General features: G+C 38.3%; 2 protein-coding genes across 2 annotated transcripts; both read left to right on the top strand.

Moving 5' to 3' along the window:
* Positions 1 to 1,252: 1,252 nt before the first annotated feature.
* Positions 1,253 to 1,933, top strand: LOC145800550 (uncharacterized). Its single transcript, XM_082890245.1, has one exon. It carries the CDS (start codon positions 1,253 to 1,255, stop codon positions 1,931 to 1,933), a length of 681 nt encoding a protein of 226 aa, XP_082746371.1.
* Positions 1,934 to 6,076: 4,143 nt separating this feature from the next.
* Positions 6,077 to 15,080, top strand: LOC114276746 (uncharacterized). The gene is made up of 8 exons (XM_082890244.1): positions 6,077 to 6,160; positions 8,377 to 8,434; positions 9,357 to 9,548; positions 9,710 to 9,786; positions 12,316 to 12,384; positions 13,140 to 13,226; positions 13,362 to 13,426; positions 14,616 to 15,080. Exons 1-8 carry the CDS (start codon positions 6,077 to 6,079, stop codon positions 14,725 to 14,727), a joined length of 744 nt encoding a protein of 247 aa, XP_082746370.1. The 3' UTR covers positions 14,728 to 15,080.
* Positions 15,081 to 24,921: the final 9,841 nt, after the last annotated feature.

The following is a 24,921-nucleotide window of genomic DNA, read 5'->3' as shown; positions in this document are numbered from 1 at the left end:
AGTGCGGATTTCGGTTCAAATATATTAAGAATGATTTTGTTCGGATTACAGCAATATGCATGATGCGCGAATTGAAAGGATGTATGTGGTCCGTACATGCACGTGTGTTACATGCCAATGGATTTTTTTATATATGTAAGTGGAATGGCATGCACACTTGTGGTGTTTCGGTTCGGACACCCAAAAACCCAAGGGTTGGTTCTGACTTAGTGTCTGATGTCATTTCTGAATGGGTGCGTGACAAACCCCTCACACGTCCCATTGATGTTGTGTATGACTTGAAAAAAGATTATGGTTTGGAGGTTAGCTATCGGGTTGCCTGGTTAGATGTCGAAAAAGTCTGTGGTGAAATGTTCGGTGCACACTCAATCTTGTTTGACCAATTACGTTGGCACAGCAATGTAGTTATGACTAACAACCCAGGTAGTTATATCAACATTGAATACGATGAACAACACAATCGTTTTTTAAGGTATTTCATATCATTCAAAGCATGTATTGATGGTTTCGTCCATTGTCGACCAATGCTTTTTTTGGATGGGACGTTTCTAAAGGGGAATTTAATGGGAACTTGCTAGCCGCCATAGCGAAAGATGGCAACCAAGGTATGACGTTTTTTTCTTACCATGCGCAACATGTTTCGCCACATTCGATCATGTCTGTTTATATTAATGTACATAGTATTCTACAAGAAAATACTCGACTGACCTTTTGACAAATTAATTGCATCCAGGTCTATTCCCTTTAGCCATAGCGATCGTTGACTCCGAAAACACAACAAATTGGGCTTGGTTTTTGGGACACCTCGCAAACGTTGTAAATAGCCAAAGAACACTAACATTTTTATCCGACCGACACACAGGCCTGCTGGAATCAATCCCAGTCATATTTCCCACAGCACATCACGCATTTTGCTTAGAATATTTGCAACGTAACTTGCAAGACAAATTACGCTACGTCAATAGTTCATACCGCGCGTGTTTGTTGTCGAAATTCCTATCTTGTGCGTATGCACCAACAGTTGCTGCATTCAACCAAAAATTGGAGGAGTTCATGAAGGCTGGTCCCAAGGTGGCCAGCTTTCTTAAAAGATTTACCGCTACAGTACTGGGCAAATGCGTATTTCTGGTACACAATCACTACTTTTAATTTTACCAAATTTGTATTGTGTCATGATCGCAATATCACCATGTATATTTCTGTCTAACAAAGTCACTGTATATATCCCACCAGCGGTGCGCATTATGGTGAAATGAGTTCCAATGCCGTCAAGTCATTCAACTCATGGATACGGGAAGCACGCCACCTCCCAATTACTCAATTGGTTGACAGTATTCGGACCAAGATTATGCGACAGATGTCCAAACGCCGACTCAAGGCACAATCATGGCCTGGTGTTGTTTGCCCGAAGATGGAAGATCGGTTAGTTAAAGCATACAACAAAGGCAGATCATGGCTTCTAAGTCAGTCCAATAATGAGATTTTTGAGGTCCACTCTTTCCCATCAGTAATGGTTGATGTGGGAAGGCGTACATGCTCATGTTTCAAGTGGCAAATCAAAGGGTTCCCTTGTGCTCATGCTGTTTTTGCTATTCGCAACAGCGGACTTGACCTTTATGATTTAGTCGATCCGTATTACCATGTGTCGGAGTACGGGTATTCTTACACTTGCAACATAAACCCCATACCCACTGTTGAGAAACCACCATTTGGCATTGAAGATTTCATCATACAACCACCAGCTGTCAAACGACCACGGGAAGGCCCAAAAAAAAACGAATGCTTTCAAGGGGGGAAGAAGTTCAACAAATTCGATGCAGCCGTTGCCAACGTTTGGGGAACCACAACAGGAAGACGTGCAAAGAACCAATTTAGCATTATATGCAGCCACATATATTTCAAATACAACATTTTTATAGTCATTATGTTTTAATCAGAATAATCCGATTTGCCACACACCATGACCCGTGAAACTTTTGATGTTTTCACCATGTTTTCAGCTTTGACAACATTTTCTATTGTTATTTTAAGATACGTAACATGCAACGCATAAACCTTATTATTATCCTTTTTCTTCGTTTTACAAGTTGACGTCTAATTGATTCGCAACATTATGGCACATTCACAATTCAAACCACATTACATAACCATAACACTTCCAACATCTTTTTCAAAACAGGCCTTACACCACTCAGATATACAACATTTGTTTCCTACGAGTCCGTCTCACATGTACCATGTACAAATAAACAACCCATCAAACATTACAGACATGCACGTAAAAATCCACACAAACACTGTCCAAACCCATGGTCTCCCACAGATTGCCCACCATGCATTAACACAATCACCACACCTAAAGTCAACAAATAAACGCGCACCCAACAAAACCGACATGCCAACCCGCCCAATAATACCCTGTCGTTTTCATATTATACCATCAAAGATACAAGATCACCACATACATGACTTAAGCCACCTAAAAGCAGTCACACAATAACGCACCACTCAACACAATCAAACTTCACGTACTAATTTCGCTACGTTTCCAAAGAAACTTGGCTACATTCGTCGATATTTTTCCTAAGTCTCATGCACATAACAATGACCGTCAACATACATACATAGCAAAAAACACACAAAATTATTTGTCCAACCAAAAACTTATTTCATTCAAAACTTGTGATAAGTACTGCACAACGAATGTATGTCAACACCAAAAAAAACTGACGTGCAACAACTGCAAAAACCAACAACCAAAACTACCGTTTGTACGCTACTAAATATATGTTTCAAAACTAAATAACTACACGGGAATAAAAACCTTCCTAACAAAAATTTGTCATATGAACATTTGGCACAAATTTTTAATTTAATGATAATGACATCAGCCAAATAAAGCACCAACAGACATATATACTATATCAACCCCCGCACCGGATCATTGACGAAAGGCTTCACCATATTTGCACGCAACACGCTATAGTTAGAACCTTGTAGTGTCCGTTCCACATCGCAATGGTGCACGTACTGTCGCATTATAGCACACACAATTATCCCACAGTCAAGCCTTCATTGAACAACATTTACGTTAAATCACTAAACTGTGCGAAGTTCACAAAACTACTCACCTACACAATAGGTCACCACATTCATAACTACCACACTTACGAGTCTGCTTTTTGCTGTGGGCACCTACTCACAGCCTCCAGCACATGGTCGAAACCACCCTCGATGCTAAGAACATCCATTCCCAACTTAATCAGCGACTATTTTATGACGTTTGTCACCCGTTCCTTCTGCCACACATACAAAACACATACAAGCATGAACACATAAATCCCAGCCACACATCAACAAGCATTACTTACAACTTACCAATAAAAGCGCTTCCGTGTAATGCACGTCTACCCTCTCCATACGCTGCCGCATCGAATTGTAATGCTTCTACTCACTGCTCTCAGTATCGTATACGACAAGTGTCCAATGTCCATTATGGCACATTGGGAAATGAATGAACCGACATATGGTACCGGTAGAAATATTCTTCCGCACAAACTTATCCACGCCTCCCACATCTGCACTTCTTACCATATCCTGCACACATACAACAACCACTCCACGTTATAAATAACCACAACATAATCACTTACCACTCATCCACACCAACTCACCAGGCAAACATTACTGAAAAAATATGATTTGTCTGCCTAATCATCATTTCCAAATAGCTTCAACTGCTCAGTTTTCAACAGCTCTGTATATGCATCAATCATCTGTGTTGCACAAAACAACTGCGCCTCATAAAAAGAAAAAAACCCAAAAAAACCACCACCTCGCATGCTACCACAATTTGCTACATTCATACTCTACAACTAACAAACGCTAAATATAACTCATTTAAGAGAAATTTAAACGTACATTGCCCCGTACACTACTTTGTTTAACTAGTCCCTTCAAATCTGTAAAGTCCACCGTCACGTCGGTCGAATCGTCTGCCCACACAATAGCCCTACAAACAAATTGTTTAAAATCCATACAAAACGGTGATGTACACACAACAACATAATAAAGGGAAAAAAAAAAAAAACTTACTCATCGTCGTTACGATCATATGCTTGTTTGATCTTCGTCTTCTTTTCAAATGTCATCATCTTCCACACCCCTAACTGGTTGTTGATATAAAATCCAGACCATTTTTTTCCTGCTACCTCAACTGCATCCACATCTATAACGGCATTACCACTCACACAGTCCTTCTCTCCTCCAACATTATCACTTTCTGATCCCATCCTTCTATTATGCACCCCCAACAACAGGTACTCATAGTCTGCCAACTTCCGTTCCTTCCTCACTTTGCCTTTAATGTTACGTACCAACGAATTTTGCACGCCCAACCGCGGTACTCCTTCACCCACATATGGCCACACTTCTACTTCCGCATCACACTACTGGACATCCATTGGATCATGCACCTCCACCTCATTCGATTCATTGCCTGCATCCCATGCACAATTGTTGACTACACGTAACGGTGATACATCGTATAAAAAAGACCCACCATACCCACTACACCCCGTGCCACATCCACCAACAACTGCCTTATCTCCAGCGTCACGGAATGCTTGCGTGACAACATGCACGTCACGGTCCTCCAGTTGGTCTTCTAATAATGAAATTTTTTTCTGCATTTCCCCATTTTCCTTCCTCAACTTTTCAAGCTCCTCATCTTTCATCTTCAAAACACACCCAAAACCGCCAACTATGTTCACAGCCTGCAAGTCACTCCTACTCTTCAACTTAGTAATCTCTTCTTCAAGAAGTGATATCATATTGTCATTGTTTTTGTTCTGCAGCTGAAGTGTTGTGATTGCAGTTAACGCTTCTTCTAGTTTAGAATCTACCTGCCTGTAATTTTCATGTGCACTAATCGATTCACAATGTATATCCATCCCAGCGCCGAACACACCCACTGAATGATCACGTACATTACCCGCATGACTCTTGCCAATTTTGTTGTTCCCACGTGCCTCAACCCTCCCATCCCGCGTTCCAACATCAACTGTCTCTTTCATTACATTAACTTAGTCAATAAAATCATCATCACCACCAACATTGTTTGCGCCAATGTCAACAATGTCGGCCACATCTCTATCAACCGCTTCGACATCTAATCCCATTATTTCCCGTTCATGCTCAAGAGATCTCAGACGATCAGTCTTCACCTGTTTACATCACAAACACAATGACATTTTCAAATTACAAAGGTCATTATTAGACTATAACTGACAAACTTCCACAACAACCAGATTGAGAACCAACATCGTGCATACCTGAAACGTGACAGAACTAGCAAAATCTATCCCTTGCGCTTTAGTCAGCAGTGTTCCAATGCCCCACTTAAGAAACCTTGGAAACATGTTTTCGGTTTCAGGCTCCACTATTGTAGAATGTTCACACAACCAATACCGTGACACACACATCACAAAATTCAATAATCCAATTAAACTTACAAAAAAACCCAACCACGCATACAAGACAATAACAACAATGAATTCCGTCACACACTTACCAACAACGCAACCACGTAATCAGTCACCTTCCCCGGCGTTCTGTGAAAATCCTTGACTGACCCCATCAATGTTGCCAATATTGCGCTTGTCCAGTCATACATCCGTACGGTATTCAGATTGTTCAAGTACTGAACAAATGACCAACTTATTGTCTCCCCAGAGTTGGCGAAAAAAAGCTTCCCACAAATGTACAGCGCTAATAGCTTCGCAGCGTCTTCCTCATCTTGTTTGGTATGACCACTAACAGCCTCTAAAAATAACGTCTTCACTAGTTTTGATGTTATGCGTGAAGTTTTAGAACACCTACGTTGAATGAAGTCCGACGCTGGTCTTTGTCTAGGTGACAAGTCCATGCACCTTTTCCCACATTGTAATCCGAAGATTAACCTAATGTCACTGCTACCAAGTTTCACCATTGAACCTCCAATGCTAAATGCATTATCCCGCTCATTGTATGCCCTTATAATTTTACATATTAACTCATCACACTTTCTGAATTCGTTATGGTTCAACTTGTTGATGTGTATCGCCTCTATCATAACCTAGAATGGTGTTCTTTTCAACTAATTCAAGTGTCCCTCCTGCAGGTTTGCCAAACTCACAAGCTTTACTATCCCTGCAATGTTTGAACGGAAGTTCATTCTCGTGTGGTGTTTAGGTTGGCCCACTGTTACAATTTTACCCACAGACCACGCATTTTCACCCTTTCTTATTTTAGCTTGCTTAAATAGAATTTGTCCCTGCATTTTCACTCCAAGGTTGTTCGCATTTGAACCAGTTGGCCCCTTAACACCTTTACGTTCACGTGAACGTTTCCACGGACTCCTTACCCTATCACCATTTGCGAGACAAAACCACAGACATAGTTAGCGTGACACTCATATCACATACATGCCCCACAACCACACACAAAACTCATAACTAAAAATAAACACACAAAAAACCATAACACCCTCCATTTTATGTGACCTGTGGAACACGAACCATTCAGACTCAACAACACACTAACTCACACAACCACATCCAACACCTAACAACAATACCAACAAAAACGCAAACTCATCACAACTTACCACACCCTATGTAACACATTCAAACACTGTCCAGTTAACCCAACACCCTCACGTACACTGTTTCGTTACACACATTCGAAACTCATCTTCCCCTTTAGCCAAAAAACAACACATCCATCTGCACATAATACTCGTACGTTGTATACTTGGTGCTGTTGGTGGCTTCTACGTACACTTCCCCACGCCAACACATTGTACCAAGTACACAAAAGACATCAAAATAATGGCTTCCCTTCTATGTTGTCCCAACTTATGTTCGTCAATTTACGCTACTATTTTGACCCACAACTGTCTGACACAACACCATCCATAACAAACACACAAACCCGTATCCACACAACAACCACCCCACCTCATACAACCCCGATACAAAACAAAACTCCCCATACCAACTCAGACACATAGTAACAACAACACAAAACCAACCAACTACCCAAACCTAATTCCAAAACCGCAAATAAAAATTACAAGGTCACACAATCCACACCTGCGTACCAGAAACACAACATATCCCATTTACTCTATGCAGCACCAAAAAAACTTGAAGACCCCACCCATACATATGCAGAACAAATCATTAAAAAAGTATACATTTTCCTGTGGTCTCAACTGTTGTTCTACAATATATAACATTGACCACAACTGTCAGCCACACAACCATCCAAAACAAAACACACATCATCAAAAAAACAAACCCACAAACCGACGCCCTTCAAAGCCAACATACACTACACACTATCCCAAAGCAAACAAACTACGCATAAAAACAAAACCCACAACCACACTATCCCACCACACACCCAAGACCACACGCCCAACACCCACACACCCCAACACGACATCCACATCGTAAATACCCCTAAAACAAAACACACACCCCAAAAACTGCACGATTGAACATAAAAACAAACGACCACACCGGTAATCGGAACGAAGACAACAAATACCAAAGTAAGACATTACCACACAAGGAATTCAAAAACAATATTAGGTGACATACCCTTTTCGGCCATTGCAGACGTCTGACAAACCAACAAACACAGAAGAGTGAGACTAGGGTCTCAAAATGTTGAACGCCCTACAATGTCACACAAATCTTAAATCAACGTAACACTGCAATCAATCTTCAATATCGCTCCTCCCTCCCCCAAATCACGCAACAGAATATACGGTCAATCGAAATCTACAAATATACGAAATCGCTATATTAGGGTTTCTGCCAAATATCACAGGGGGGTTTGGGATTGTTGCAATACAAATCGGGTCACCATTTCATGATTGTGGGAAATACGAATCGGGTTAGCATTTTATACATGTGGGCATGTGGATGTGTAAAACGGGTTGTATTTCGGTCATGTGGGTAACCCGAATGTGTAACATGTGGCACCACCAAAATCTCTATTACAATTATAAAACCCCTTAGTACGCTTTGCTATTTTGTGACACGCCATTATGTGTCACGTGGCACAACTCAATCAACTTCCCACACCTTACACCCCGCATTGCCCCACGCGCCAACAACACAACCATTTCCATCCACCAACAACGGAAACATTAATATGTCCTTTCACGCAAGACAGGACCAAACGGAACATTAGAATAAAACTTGAGACCAAGTGGATCATAAGATCAACTTATGGGATTTATTGGTAGTTTTCCCCTAAAAAATTGGATGTTTTCAAAAAATATATATACATATATATATGAAATTTGTTTGGTGGGTTTTGCAGGTTCCATGGTATTGGTATGTACTCTTAAGCTTTATTGATGTCCAAGGCAATTACCTTTGTAAGTATCATGATAATTGAGCGCTCTCTCTCTTGTTTCTTGCCCACAGACACACATACCCTTGCACACATACCCCTATTTTAGCTTTGAGCATCTACAAAACTAGAAACAAACTAACCATGTTGATATTTTGTTTGATGTTTCTGCAAAATGACATTATGGAAACATGAGAATGCATCTGGCCTGATGCTTGCTATGTGTAAGAGCATTCTATCTATTCTTAAATTTTGTCAAGAAAAGTCTGAAACCAAAGGAAATGATAATAGTCAGCAATAATATTTGTAGTCTGAAGAATGGAGAAAGAGATGCATATATGAAGAAAAGGGGAAAAACAATTTAGATGAGTTCATTTTGGCTAGTTTGCAAAATTAGTACATTTGTTTCAGCTAAGATGGCCCATCCCTTCGTGCTTGGGGGCAACAGACTTCTAGGTCATGACCAGTGATCAATTCCCAAAGGAGCTCAGGACTCGAACCTGATCTGACTCAATGAATCGCCTCAATTTAGGTGAGCAAACCAGGTCAGCAAGTGCAATGAGGCACATCACGGGTTGGAGTCACATGAGAGGGAACTTCACAAATGCTTGTGTTAAGCACATATTTCATTGGTCTAGTTGATTCTGTCGAGTCTGAGGTCTCTAGTAATAAGATCTACTTAGAGCATTTGTTTAGATTGTGGCATGTCTTGTAGATGTGGCATTGTTCATGGAAACTTGTCAATTCATTAAATTAAAAGAGATGAATATTAGGTCCCCCAAAGAAAAAAGAAAAAAGAGGACGGGATTATTAAGATTTTTCTGAAAATATGGGGATTTTTTGTTTCATTGTCCAACCCCTTGCATGGAAAACACGAACACAAGCAGGAAATTCATATATCCTAAATTTGTTATACTGAACTGTTCTTGATAGTATTTGATCTGCAGTTAATAAAGCATACGAGTACTCATCAATTACAAGTGTGACATTGTTGGATTGTTGGACAATACCATGGGTCATAGTCCTTACTGGGTTCATCATGGCCACAAGATATTCCCTTTGGCAGCTCTTTGGTGCTGCCATATGTGTGACAGGCCTTTGTTTAGTGCTTCTCTCTGACGCTGGGGTGGGTGGTGGAGGTGACATTTTCTTTTCCACCTTCAACATCTGTTCTCTTTGATTTTCTTGGCATGATTGTGAAACTATAATAATCAAGCCCAAACAGAAACACAAGAAGTACATGTTCCCTTGAACTAACAATTTGTGCTTAATTTTGACATTTCAAAATTATGTCTTTTAGGTGGTTCAAAACCGCTTCTGGGTGATCTACTTGTCATTGCAGCTACACTTTTCTATGCAATGAGCAATGTTGGTGAGGTTAGTGAATTTGTTTGAATTTGTTAAATTACTCTCTCTCTCTCTCTCTCTCTCTCTCTCAAGGTTTTAAATAGTGATATCAGGAGACAGGTGTAACAGGGTATTGGAAATTGGGTGATGTGGTCGTGAATTTTTAAAATCATCGATCACAAAAAAGAGCTTTAATTCCAACTGCCAAATTGACTGTATTAGCTGTGAGCTGGCCATATCAGTTGTGAATTGGTTGGTGAATCTGCTATGAATATATATCGCAAACCAGCTGATACACGTGTGATTTTTATTTTCCCACTGGCATACCAAGGTGTATTGGTATATGGAGGCAATAAACCTATACTTACCCGTCTCTAGACGCTTTAAGTTCTCTACTCTGGTGAAGCAGTGGTGATGCTAAAGCTCACCCTCATAAAAAGATTTTGCATATATATTTACTTCAGAGGCATAGAAACAGAATATTTATGTCACAGAAAGTTTATTTACTAGGAGTTTTGTGTTAAGAAGAAAGATCTTGTTGAAGTAATTTCAATGATTGGTGTCTTCGGAACACTAGTGACTGTTTGTGAGGTGTATCCTTTTCATTAGAAAATACAATTAGAGAGATGGAATTGCGATTGCTTAAGGAAAAACGTCTATTGTTATGTTTATTTTTTCTTGAAAGACATGTAAATTATCCTTTAGGTTTACTTTCCAATGACATTATAACATATGAGAGTTTTAGAGATTAAATTTTTTTTTTCTCTAAAAGTGAAAATTTTATTACAAAAGACATTTAGGGACCAATTTCTATCGTTGTAAGGATAGTCGCTAAATGTCGCCCCAAAAAGTAAAAAATAAGACTTTTAGCGACAAAATTTTGACAATGTTACTAATAAATAGACTTTTAGGGACAAAATAATTTGGTCTCAAAATAGTTTAATTTTTGAGACAAAAAATTTGATCCTAAAAAAATAATAATTCATCACTAATGTCCAATTTTCGTTGCTAAAAATATAATTACTACACTTTTCGCAACAAAAATATTTGATCCTTAAAAAATAATTTTGTTCTTAAATTTTGGTATTTAAAACCTTAATTTTTTATAGTGTGACTTGAAGAATAATGTTGCTCCCATCCCATAACCTTCACTTAGAGCTATACTGGAGAGGAAAAGCCCGAAATCGGTGAAGTGGTCTGCAGAAATTGTGAGTAATGAATTTTTTAGTACTTCCATTTAGCCTCCGTTTGGGAAGTGGGTTGGCTTTTTGGCTTTTTTGGCTATTTTAGCCTGGGCTAAAAAGCTTGGTTTGGGAAGAGCTTTTTGGCTTTTTTGACTTTTTTTGTGAGAGAAGAGTGTAATGATTATGGGTTGGATGTGATGTTTTGTTTATTATGGCTAAAATAGCCTATTTTGTCTTTTGTGACTATTTTAGCCCCAATCTTGCTTGCCAAACGGACCCTTAGTGCATTTACCTCTGGCTACTGGCTCATTTAAACAAGCATAGTTTGTGTAGTTCTGTGTAGACCTGTGAGATTTTTATATAGTAATTGGACTTTCATCTGGACAGAATCCTCATAATTACATATCTTTATTCTTTACATGGTGTTTTAGGCATTCTAATTTTAATGTAATTAAAAACGATGCCATTTAGAATGTAATTATCGGGCTAGTTGTCATGTTTGCACTGTCTTATTAGAATAAATGCTGCCGGCAGCTTCTACCGGGAAATTATTCATTATTTCCGGAATATTACGTGTCTGTACTCCTTAATCAATCATCAATGTCACCTCATATTTCCCAATCACCCAACACAATACCTACCTACCCACTCTCTCCACCAATCACAATGCTACGGATTATTGAATAATTACCCGCTTCTATAACTGTGGACAAACAAGAAAAACAAATGTAATCTTAATTGTAGAATAGTTTAGGAAAAATTTCTGTTACAGTTGACGAGAACCATGGTATTTTGTACCCTGATTAGAACTAGGAATAATTTTTTTGATCTGTTCAAAACCACAGGCTTTAGGGTTTATTATGCATTATTATTTGTAATAATTACGGACCCAATAACGTGTAATTTCTCACAGTAATGGTTGCTACCTAACTCCAAAATACATAAATTATTCCTGGTATTCATGTGAAAAAAAAGTTAAAGATCTGTGGCCGACCTTAATGGATGACATAATGAACTAAACTGATTGAATTCAGAGAAATAGATTATATGATTGTGCATTTAAAACTATGTAAGCATTGGATAGTGGAATTGAATAGCATTAACAAGGTAATGACTGGAGTCTCGATGTGTACTAATTTATTATATTAGTGAAATTACCGGCTGTGATATAGGAGGTCTGATTTCTTTCAAAAATTGGAAAGAAAGGAGAAAGAGAAAAGACTATAAACTATCCATTCACTATTCCTCCCTTTTCTACTCTCCAAAGATTTTTTTAATATATACATTATTTTACACATTTTCGGTTTCCTAAATGGACTTTAAATGTGTTCAGTCAGCATGATATATTTTAAGTGTAACTTTATTTTGTTTTCAGATATCAGTTTTCGCGGGCTATGGGCTGTCATTCTTTATGTTCTATAGCTTTGTTCCTTTTGTTCTAAAGGTCAGTTGCTCTTTCATTTACCATTATAGATAAATGGCTTTCATATAGATGAAAATTCATTTCTTTTCAGTTGAATTCATGCAAGAGTTCAATTCAATTCACTCCACTTGGGAAAAATTAGTTGAAGTTTTGCTGCATATGGCTTTTTCTGATTGAAAGAGTAGAGTATGAAATGAATTTCCTTGGTTGTTTTGGTCTAGCAAACGCCTCAATTAATGTAAAATTCTGATCATTCAGTGCCCATTATGATCTTCTAACTTGTGCATTAATTGATCATTCCCAAGAGGGTAAATTTAACTTTACAACCATATACTTTACCTTGAATCCCACTACCTGACTTTTTAATTGTCTCAATCAACCCTCCAAACACAATTGGGCCAATTTATATAACGCTAATTTGAAATTAACCAGAAAACAACTACGTGATAATATTTATTACACTTAGCACTCCTGTGCTTTTATCAAAATCTTATTTTAGTCCTTATCACCTTTATACTTTTATCAAAATCTCACTTTAGTCTTTTTATCAATTTCTTAAACAACATTATATAACTGAGCTCAATTATAACTTGATTCAAAGTCAAGGGGGTGACTGAGACAATTAAAAGGTCAGGAACAAAATGAGAATGAGTCTACAGTATATGGGTACAGGACCTTATCCACCATAGAAAGCAGTGAATCATATTACTCCTTATATTGAAATTGTTCTATTGGAAGGATCAACTCTCTCTAATTGGAGTGTAAATTGCAAACAGATGAGTGGTGCAACGATGTTCAACCTCTCCATTCTAACGTCTGACATGTGGGCAGTTGTCATTCGTATCTTTTTCTACCACCAGCAGGTTCTCTTCTATCATTAGCTACAAGTCGACCACTTCACTATGTAATTGTAGAACAATAGTTGGCTGGCACTTGCTGTTCCTTTGTTATCAGTATCTTCCATAACAAAGCTGACCTTATGTTATCTCCAACTGCAGGTTGACTGGTTGTACTATCTATCATTTTCAATTGAAGTAGTTGGACTCGTTATATATTCAAAAACGTATGTTCTGTCATTTGCAATTGTAGTGGTTGGACATGGCTCAATTTTATATTTCTTAGATACTTGCTATTTTATTTCTTTTAGGGTAAAATGGTATTTACAAACTAAGAATATTTTATGCATAGAAGGGTAGCCTTGTGCATAGTTATATAACAAACTCGGTTACATACATACTTTGTTTAGTACGTGTCCAACTAGATATGTTGGAGACAACTTATACGCCTATCTGAATGTCAAGTGTCCAAAACGGGTATAAATTTCAAAGTCCAAATAACATAGTTTACAGGGATGGGAGTGTGAAGGTTGGTCATGGTTCGTTGGATTATATGTAGTAATGAAGGCATTGCATCTTGTAGGCTCGTCAAGACTAGTATTGTCAACAAAGGATGGGCTGTGGCCAGGGGCGGAGGCAGCATGTGACCAGGGGGTCACGTGCCCCCCCTAGATTTTGGGAAATTTTTTTTTTTTGCAAACATAAAAAAAAAATTAAATAAAAAATTACAAAAATATTATTAGAGTGAAATGTCAATGAGATTTTAAAAATTATGAAAACAATAACGGTTGTTTTGATTGAAAATGAAGAGATTATTATAAATAAACCATATTAGTTATGAAATTTTTTGAATGTAACGACGATGTCATTATTAATGATATGCAAATATAAGTAATCTCCCTATAAAGATATGAAATTTATTAGATTGTTAGTTACATTTGACATGTGAGGTTCATTATTTATGCGTTTATTTACCATTAGTGGGTGATGTTACATACCAGTGATGACGTGGTATTATCATTATATTGAATTTTTAATCAAATTTTGTATCAAAAAATAATTTATCATTACATAATTTATTTTAAGGCTTATATCCATATTTTTTTTTATATTGTCCATGATACACTAGTTACAAATAATTTTTTTCTTGATGTTTCCTGAAATCAATTGTAAAAAATTTACGTGAAATATTTTTGTAAAAATTATTATAATTAGTAAGTGCCCTCTCTAAATTAATTTTCTGGCTCCGCCACTGGCTGTGGCTTAACATCTTTCCTACCGCTGATTCGAATTACTTCATGAAAATGACTACAATTTGAGCCAAAATGGCATTTTGATTGTTTTGACATGTTAAAATGTGTTAGAAAGATTTGTACCTCACTTGTTACTTACCCTTCTTTTGGCTTTGTTTAACAGTGAGAAGGATCCCATTCCTGCACAAGCTCTCGTAGATGGAAATCTCGATGCACAATACCAAGTGCTAGGTGAAGAAAGTGCAGAGTCTACAAATGAGGTCATAGCCTCCTGAAGGCAAATAATTCATGGTAGTGCAGAGGGCACTTCTTGGCTTCACATGCTAAGAATACAGTGGTAATTATTATTTGAACCTACACATTATTACTGGATTTCATAATTTCCTTCGACCTTTAGTCATGCATAAAAGCCTGCATTTTGTCTCAGAATTAAATCCAATAACACATGCATAAAATATTAATATATGTTCTCCATGTATTTCAATGTGTTTAACAAGCCGGGGCAGCTGTTGGTTCTTGGGCAAAAAGAGTAGTCTCCTTCATTGTTAAATATCTGATGTTGAATGTTTTCCTCATTGTTTCATGTCCATTTTAATGTTTCAAGTATATTAGTACAAGTGTATAGCACCTACTCACAAGTCTAGTTCTATATTTCTGAGCTTATGTAATACAGGATTTTCATCGAAATGGTGGGAATTTTCTGACAACCCCCACTTTTTAAAAAACACCAAAAAGTTATTTTTGAATTTTTTAAAGCTGATTTTCACACAAAATTGAAAACAATGGAAGTTTCTGAACGTTTTATCTTCTTTTTATTTTATTTTTTTTTGAAAAATTCCAAAAAGAAAAAAAAAATGGTAATACAAACCAAACAGGCATCCATTTATTTCCACTGCTGTTCTATGCAGTCAATAGGATCTGCTATTCCTTATTAATATTGGCTTGGCAACTCTACACTATATTAACTTCATTACATGATTAGACAGTTATGATGGGATTAGGAAGTTTGTAAATTGTTTGGGATTTTTATTTCCTCTGGTAAAATGGGCAAGGAATTTGATTGGCTATATAATCACCACTGAATTTTGTAACTGAGAATTGGCAAATTGTTTTGGTCATCATTAGAAGAACAGGGCAATAATGTTGTTGTCCAATTGTTTGCTCAATATAATTTGCAGGTTAATGATGTGAGAATATATTGTGTATATATGGCATTGTGTGTATATATGGTACGTATTAGGCAAGATTGTTTTATTTCCTTTTTCAGTCATTGATTTAGGGCTCTATAAATTGATGAACTCTTTGTAAACAAATACAATTTGGAATACACAGAAATATTCAGAAACTTATATGGTATTAGAGCTCAATTCGAAACCCTAGGTGCTTCAATTTTCACCATCGTGGTTCGTCTTCGCTCACAGAAATATTCAGAAACTTATATGGTATTAGAGCTCAATTCGAAACCCTAGGTGCTTCAATTTTCACCATCGTGGTTCGTCTTCGCTAGTCGAGGGGTCATCTATCTTGACCTATCTTTGGTTCTTTTGGTTTGTGACCATCATCAACCCTGAGTCACGACTTCTCTAGTTCCTATCAGCCCTCTCTAGTTCGTCTGGTTCGTCACCATTAGAATCGCAACTTCTCTCTCTCTCCAGACTCCTATTCGTGGTCGCGAAGCCTCTCTCTCTATCTTGCGAAGCCTCCATCTCTGGTCTGTGGTTGTGAAGTCTCTCTCTCGTGATCTCTGTCTGACCCCTCCTCGGTTTGGGCTTGGGCTTCAGACTCTCTCTCTTGGGTTTTCCTCAAACTCTGGCTTATATGACTGAGTCATTCAAATTCTAATATTTGTGGGTGTTAGGGTAAAAAAAAAAAAAAATCTGAGTGGTATATTTGGACTACACTTGGTTATTATTTCATTTGTGGGTTTGTTGGATAACTTTTTTTGCTTATTACAGTTTGATCCCTCTGGTTTTGATTTTGGGTTATTACACTTGAACCCCTGAGCTTTCTGGTTATTACAATATCTCTGGCTTTTAATGAATGTGACTTCTGTCATCGGAGGGGTCATTGGAAGTATCACTGTCTGGCTCATCTTCTCAGCAGTCTCGAACCTAGTTTTGCCCTTCTTCTCTAAGTATTTTTCAGGCTTCTGCTGGTTCTACTACATCTACTCCAACTCCTGATCCTGATTTGGCTTCCTTGAGTGTTCAGATTAATTAGTTTCAGCATACACTGTCTACCTCCTAGCCATCCCCATCTGTCTCCATTGTTTCTTCTCTTCATTTAGGTTTGCTTAGGTCTTGTTCAGGTATCTCTTCGTCTATCTAACTTTTTGACTCTGTTGCCTCTCATTATATGACTCATCATCTCTTCTTACTTCAGAATTGTACTCCCCCTCCCTTTCCTATTACTGTTAATGCTGCTAATGGGTCTGGTATGTCAGTTATATCTAGTAGGTCTGTTCTACCGCCTACTATGTCTGCAGTCTCTATTTCATCTATCTTATATGTTCATCAGTTATCTGTCAGTTTATTATCTATTAGTCAACTTGATGTCTCTGGTTTTGATGTTATCTTTTCTTCTTCTATCTGTTTTGTGCAAGATCGGATGTCCAAGCAGCAAATTGGGACGGGCCATAAAGTTGGAGACCTTTATGTGGTGGAAAGCTTGCATCTGCCTATGACTACCTCTCCGACTGTCTTTTATTCTTTTCAGTTAGATTCTCTGTCAAGTCCTTTCTATTTATGGCATTCTAGATTAGGGCATTTGTCTGCTGACCGCTTACGGTCTTTAGCTCAGTCAGGTATATTGGGTAAAGTTTCTCAGTCAAATAATCGAGTGTCAAGGGTGTAAACTTGCCAAAATGACAGCTTTACCTTTCCATAAAAGTATTTCTATATCTGCTACACCGTTTTCTTTAGTTCATACTGATGTTTGGGGCCTTTCTCCTATTCTTACCAAAGGTGGTTCTGTATACTATGTATCATTTGTTGATGACTGCATCCGTTACACTTGGGTTTATCTTATGACTCATAAGCCCGATTTTTATTACATATACCATACCTTTCAATCTATGATTAGTACTTAGTTTGGGTTTACAATTAAAGTGTTATGGTTTGACTTGGGTGGGAAATATTTAAAAATGAGTTCTGTGATTATTTGGCCAATTTGGGTACCATTCACCAAACGTCCTGTACAGATACACTTGCCCAAAATGGTCGAGTCGAGCGTAAACACCGTCATCTCCTTGAGACAGCTAGGTCTCTTCTTCTCTCTGTTTCAATTCCGGCTCCATTCTGGAGGGAGGCAGTTCTTATTGCTGCTTTTCTTCTCAAGCACATGCCTACTCCTCTTCTTTCTAGTCGGTCTCCTTATGAGGCTTTGTTCTCCTAAATTCCTAACTACTCCCTTCTTCGTGTGTTGGGGTCTGCCTATTTTGTCCTTTTTCCCCACAAAGATAGGACTAAACTTAGTGCCCGGTCTGTCCTCTGTGTCTTTTTGGGTTATAGTCCTACTTAGAAAGGCTATTGGTGTTAAGACCCTATTTCCCGTCGTCTTTATGTCTCCCGTTATGTTTCTTTTCTTGAACGTCTACCTTACTTTTAGATTCCTCCTCTCAACGCCCCAATTTCTAAAGAGGATTTGGTTCATATTGATCTGTTTCCTTCCGAGGTCTTGTCTGATTAGTATATCTCGACAGTTTCTCCTGAGCTTGTTCCATCTTCTCCTCCTGCTTCACCTTTAGTTGTTACTCCTCCTTCGGTTTATTCTCATTGCAAGGCTCCTCTTCCAAATGTTGTCTCTACCCCTGTTGTTGATCCTCTTGCCGCTACCGACTCTAATCCTGCTGCACACCGATATCCTACTTAAGTACGTCATCCTCCAAACAAGTTGGGTTGGTCTAATACATATTTTTCTACTTCCTATCGTACTTTTTTGTTTGCTATTCACTCTTTTTCAGAACCTCAGTCTTACACGGAGACTTGTCAGAATCCTCATTAGGTTCAAGCTATGAATGATGAGTTGTCTGCTTTATAGAAAACTAGTACTTGGGAGTTAGTTCCTTTGCCTGCTGGTAAGAATCTGGTTGGTTACAAATGGGTCTATAAAGTCAAGACTCATTTTGATTGTTCTCTTGAGCGCTACAAAGCTCGTCTGGTTGCCAAAGGTTTCTCACAAGAGTATGGTATTGATTATGAGGAGACCTTTGCTCCTGTTATCAAGATAACTACCGTCCGTAATTTGATCTCCGTCGCTACTGTTCATTCTTGGCCTCTTTATTAGATGAATGTTAATAATGCTTTTCTTAATGGCCATCTCACTGAGGAGGTTTACATGTGTCTTTCCCCTGGCCTTCACCATTCCTTTGGACAGGTTTGTCACCTTTGGCGTGCTTTGTATGGTCTGAAGCAGTCTCCTTATGCTTGGTATGATCGCTTTCAGACTGCTGTTACTGAGCTTGGGTTTTATCCTTATGCCCAGGACTCTACTTTATTTCTTCTCCACACCTCTGTTAGATTTGTTACGTTATTACTGTATGTGGATGATATGATCATCACTGGTTCTGACTCTTCACCAAGACTCACACTACCGCTCGATTTCAATTTCTTCTTAGCAAACTCTCAGTGTTTTCTGCTAAAACATCTTGAGTTTGAGTTTGAGTGGGAGTGTGAGAATATATTGTGTATATGTGGTATTGTGTATATTAGGAATTAGACATGTATTAGGAAAGATTGTTGTATTTCCTTTTTTAGTCACAAATTTAGGGCTATATAAAATGATGGACTCTTTGTAAACAAATACAATTTGGAATATACAGAAATATTCAGAAACTTGCAGTTCAAACTTGGTTTGGTCTTCTCATTACTGTAAAGTTTATCTTACTTAAACATATAAAAATAAAAATCACTTAACTATGAGGGACAATCTATAATGTAATGGAAAACTTTAGAGAATGGAATAACATGGCATTGGTGTTTTTGTAGATAAAATACATGTGGATGATTTTTAGGTTTATAGTGCAACGGAAAACTTTAGAGAATGGAATAACATGACATTCGTATTTTTTAAGATAAAATACATGTAGATGATTTTTAGGTTTTGAAATGATAAGCTCGTAACTCAATACATTATTATGTATATATTTTGTTAAAAAAACATGTCGAAAGTACACATTTCTAATGAAACTAGCAGTATATATTTTGTTAAAAAAACAGGTTGAAAGTACACATTTCTAATGAAACTAGCAGTTTAAAAAATAAAAGTAAAAACTGTCCAATTAAAAAATCATGTTGAAAGTTTTACTCACCTGCATCATTTTTAGCAAAAAAGTTAGGGTCCTAAAATTTGGAACTCAGAATTACCCATAAATAGGTATGTGTGGTGGGGATTTGGGGTGTCTGTGTGTAGACACTTCATTTTTGACCGCCCTTAAGACTTGGGCGTAACTGATAGTTTACTTGGTGATGAAAGATGTACAGGGCAAATGTTCGATTTCTTCGGCAAGAGGGGAGTCAAATCCTAACCTCACACCCCATTTTGGACCAAAGCTATTTTGGATGGTTTTTAGACCTTAAAACCCTCTTTTTCAAAATATTTTTGAAATAAAGTTCCTACGATGTTCTGAGGCTCGCATTTTGTTAAATGTTGCGCTTTTCGATAAACCGAGCAAGGACAAAGTGGAAATGAATGAAAGAGAGATGAAATCTTTGAAAAATCTTTCAAAACACCTTGTTTAGGGGTTTGGAGTTGAAGAAAAGAGGAGTGGAGGGAAGAAACCTAGTTGAGGAAGAAGTTGGCCATGAATCACTAAGAGAGAGTCGAGCAGTCCTCGCTAAATCAAGCCTATCTGTCTATACACTTGGATTTAAGCTATGAGGCCACCACCATTGGAAAGAAGACTTATGGGGATTCATTTTACACTCAAGAATCTCCTAAAGCCGAGTCGGGATAGGGGAGATATGATTGGTTGAAGTTGGGCATCATTCCGGTTGAGCTGAAACTAAGTAGTCTTCACTAAAAGAGGCATAACTTTTTTCACACTTGGAATTTTGATTCAAGGCTGCCACCATTGGAAATATTACTTCCAAGGCTTCAATTTGGACACAAGAATGACCTGCAAAGGAGTCCAGATGAAGGAGTCATACCCATTTGAAGTTGGGTTTGAAAAGAAGATTTTTGTGGCCGATCGGCCAAAAACAGTAGCAGATCGACCATCACAAGTAGCAGATCGGCACTAAAGATGGCCGATCGGCCAAGAGTGACCCAAATTCATTTTTTTTGAAGATATTTCTCCTCCAGCTGTTTCCAGCAAGCTCCAGCTGTCCCAACTCAGATATTTTCGACCAAAAGCTCTTGAATTGTTATTTATGAACCTATATCTCCCATTTTTGCAAGGACAGAACTTCTTAAGCAAGTTTTGAGAGCTTCTCTCACTAAAACTCCCTCTCTCTCTACAATTTTCAGAGCTTGATCTCTGCCTCTCTCTCTAATGCCTCTCCCTCTTGCCTTTTGTACATGCAAGTAGAGAAATACCTCTCTTTTGCCTAGACATCCTTGATGAAAGTGGTCCATCTATGGGTTAAGGTTGCTTGAAGCTTACTTGGAGCCTTGTTTAAGCTCTAAAAGGAGGATTAAAGCTTGGTTTAGTGCCTCTTTTGTGCCTAGGGTGTGCTTTGCTTCAAAGGTATACAACTTACCCCATTTAAGCTTGTCTTGCACTATTGTTTTGCCATCTTTCTACACTATTTTTGGGGTGGTTTTGAACTGAGAAAATATCTATTTTTTAGTCCTAAAAATGATGGTTTAAGCCTTGTTTGGCTAGGGGGTTGTCTCTCCCTTTTGTTCCTTAGCTTGTATAGCTTTTGAGCCATCTTCCAAGGCCTTTCAAAACAAATTTTTGTGCCCTTTTAACCACTGAAATCCAGTGGATTTTCAGTGGTAAAAATCTTATTTTGAGGTCCCAAATAGGAGGGGGTTGTCCCCCTCCTCTTCTCTCCATGCCATGCCTTGTTAGCACTATAAAGTAGCATCTTTTTGTGGCTTATGTTAGCTCTTTTTAAGCATGATTTTGTGACTTTTAGGACATGATATAACTCTGTTTTGGGCTGGTTTGATCACCTCTTGCATGCTTCATGTACTTGTAGTGCAAATCTTGCTTACTAGCCTTGTATGCATGATGTTTTGGCTCATTATTCTAGCATATTTGGCTATGCTCCAGCATGATTTTATTCATATTTTGGGCTGTTTTAGGACTGTTTTGGGCTACCATGGTCATATGACTCATGTTTTGTATAGCTATAGTGCAAATGCCTTGACTAGTCTTGAGTTTTGAAGCCCCTACCATGCTATACTTGTGATGTTTGCATGTCTTGGCATCATTTGGAATGATATTTCAGAGCATATAATGTTGTTACACTTCCATATTTTTCACTCTTTAAGTGCTCTTGAGAGTTGTACCTTTATGCCTTATTTGTGAGCCATTGCATGAGTCTCATTTTCTTGCCTTTCTAGCCATCATCTCAATCCATTTTGGCTATTGTTTTGGCCTGCATAAGGTCTGTTCGGGGCTGGTTTGGCCATTTGAGCATTGTCTTGCGTGCCTCTAGTGTAATACACTTCACTAGCTTTGATGCTTAAGCCTTGCAACATGCATCACATGAGTTGTTTGCATGATTTTAAGTCATTTAGCATGACATTTTAGTGCTGGAACATATGCCATTGTACTCCACGTTTCATCCTTTCAATGCCTTTGGAGAGTTGTGTCTTGTGCCTTAATCTTGCATTAACATGTATGCATGCTTGGCTAGTCCTTGGAGTCTCCATTTCAGCATGTTTTGCCACTGTTTTGGGTATGATGTAACTCTGTTTTGAGTTGGTTTTGATGTTTGAGCATTGTGATGCATGCTTATAGTGTTATCTTCTTCACTAGCCTTGGTGTTCTTGGCCCCTTAACATGTTGTGTATGAATGTTTGCATGATAGAGTCTTGCATACCATCTTAACATGTCAAGATTAGCATGAGTGTTTTGCATGTCATGTTGTATGTGTGCATTGCATTGTGTTCAACACGGTGTTGTGTTTGAACACAAGGTGAATTAGCTCATTTCATACTTGAAGTGATGAAATGAGCCAATCCCCCTTTGTCTCCATTGCCTTTGATTATCCATGATAAGGTGATGGTCCAAATGTCTTGTTTGTCATGCATTTATTGAGTTTGTGCAAGCTTGACTCTTTGGCCATCATGCATCGAGATGCGTGATTGATGGCTCGAGAGTCGAGCACTACACTCCTTTGAGCTTTAGACATGATAAGGAGTGTGGTTGCACACACATTTTCTTGCAAATACATTGCCATGCCTTTGTTAGTGTTCTGTTGCAGCAAAAGGAGAAGTTTGCAGGAAGAAGTGGCCGATCGGCTATAAAGTGTGCCGACCGGCTATCAAAATTGGCCGATAGCCTTAAAATTTGGCCGATGACTATTACACATGGCCGATGGCCATTCCTCTTGGCCGAGCATCTCTCAGTTTGTTCCTAAGGTGGGTCAGAAGCACTATGGAAGTTGGCATAATTTTCAGAGATACAGAAGAGTGCAAACAGAAGGAACACGAGGCACGGCAGTGGATTTCCGAGCGAAGCCGACCGAGCATGCATGCATCTCTCGTCATGAGGCCATTTCAGTGCTTTTGATAACTTAGAATAGTTATTTGTTTCGATTTGGTTGTGTAACAATTAATTAGCTTGTTAGTTAGTTAATTTTGGTTTGTAATTAATTAGCTTAGCGTAGCTAGTTAGTTGATTTATTCGAACCCTCCGTCGAGAGGGCGAATTTTGTAATAAGTGTGCATGTGTGTGATGCATCTCTTCCAACCCCCATTTCTTTCTCCTTTTTATTTAACCACTTTCGATGGTTAGTTTAGGGTCATATTTCAATTTGCATCCTTATGCTATACATGCGTGCACCCATTCATCTGTATTGCATGCATCGGGCTCGGCGCATCATACTAACTGCATTGTATTTCAATTCCAATTTGAATACATGTATGAATTGTCACATCCATATGCCATCCTACGTAGCCGAGCCTATCTCAGTCGCATTTTGCCTGTGTTGCATTAGCCATCTTAACATAGCTAGGATCATGCATGATTACTAACTAGCTTCTGTCTTGGTTCGAAGTACTCGGCGAGTGTTTATGCTTTAGCATCCTTGCATGTGTGTGAGTGACTGCCATGATAGCATGCTTGCCATGAGGCTATTTGCTTATGTGATATAACTGTTTGAATGCCTGTGGGTGGAGGTTTGATTTCCTGAATTGGAACAACTGAATGATTGTGAGTCTTTAAGCCCACTCGAAGTGGCAAAATCATGTTTTCTAAGCCCACTTGAGGGTGGCAAATCCACGTCTTAGCTTACTTGCGAGTAGCATCTTCAAACCATTTTTGAAAACAAACATGAGTTGTTTTGTTCCAATCTGCGTGATTGAGTCTATACTTGTATGCTATGCACATCACATAGTAAGCTAGCTAATAAAACTAGAATAAGAACGCATGTGTTTTCAAAAACAACATATCATGTTAGTAGAGGCCGATCCTTTGATCGGGCGAGCGGGGGTGCTCATTGCATGACCTTCCCCTCTCGTACCCAAGTTCCCGAGCCGAGGCAACTTTGGTGATTACAGACACGTGGCCTTAGGCACGAGTCAGGGTTTCCTAAATTTCTAAAAATAAAATATTTAGGTGGCGACTCTGTATCTGGCAAAGCAGTCCATGTTTGGCACTTCTTTATTAAAAATCAGTTTTCCAAAACGATTTTCCGGATATGGACTCTTTGGTGATTTATCGGTCTTGCATTGCACTTTGCAAGATTAGATTCAGAACCGTGACATTGAGTTCGAACTGTAGTAGCTTAAGAACAACGATTTCGCGTCCTCGCGCGCAGAGCGGAGTTCCGGGCGGTCTACACTGTGCCCTAAACACAATAGTAGGAGGCACTGCTATGCTATTTTATGGCCTCATTTCGGGATTCATTTTGATAATTTGAACCGTTCACATTTTAGAGTACATCGAGTAGAACATACCTGCAAACAATCAAGTTAATCGGATATCGTTAACCCTTTCATCCAATCACATTTGTATCTACAAAAATAAATAATATTGTCATTTAGAGTATAAAAATGACTACAAATGTGAGTGGATGAAAGGGTTAATGATATCCAATTAAGTTGATTTTGTATAGGTATATTCTACTCGATGTACTCTAAAATGTGAACGGTTCATATCATCAAGACAGACTCCGAAATAAGCCCATAGGGCAGCACAACAGCACCCGAGATCCGTGTGGTGGAGAATGAATTGATGAAGTATGGGGTCTACATATGAAATGAATCTGAGCCAATAATGTGAAATTCTGAGTAATTTTTAGATTTTTATGTTTGGGTTCGTAGCATTACTATATTTTAAAACAATAAGTGGA

Source organism: Camellia sinensis, chromosome 10, assembly GCF_055761805.1.
Source record: "Camellia sinensis isolate YWXY chromosome 10, ASM5576180v1, whole genome shotgun sequence".
Taxonomy (NCBI): Eukaryota; Viridiplantae; Streptophyta; class Magnoliopsida; order Ericales; family Theaceae; genus Camellia; species Camellia sinensis.
This window is presented reverse-complemented; position numbering and strand designations above follow the sequence as displayed.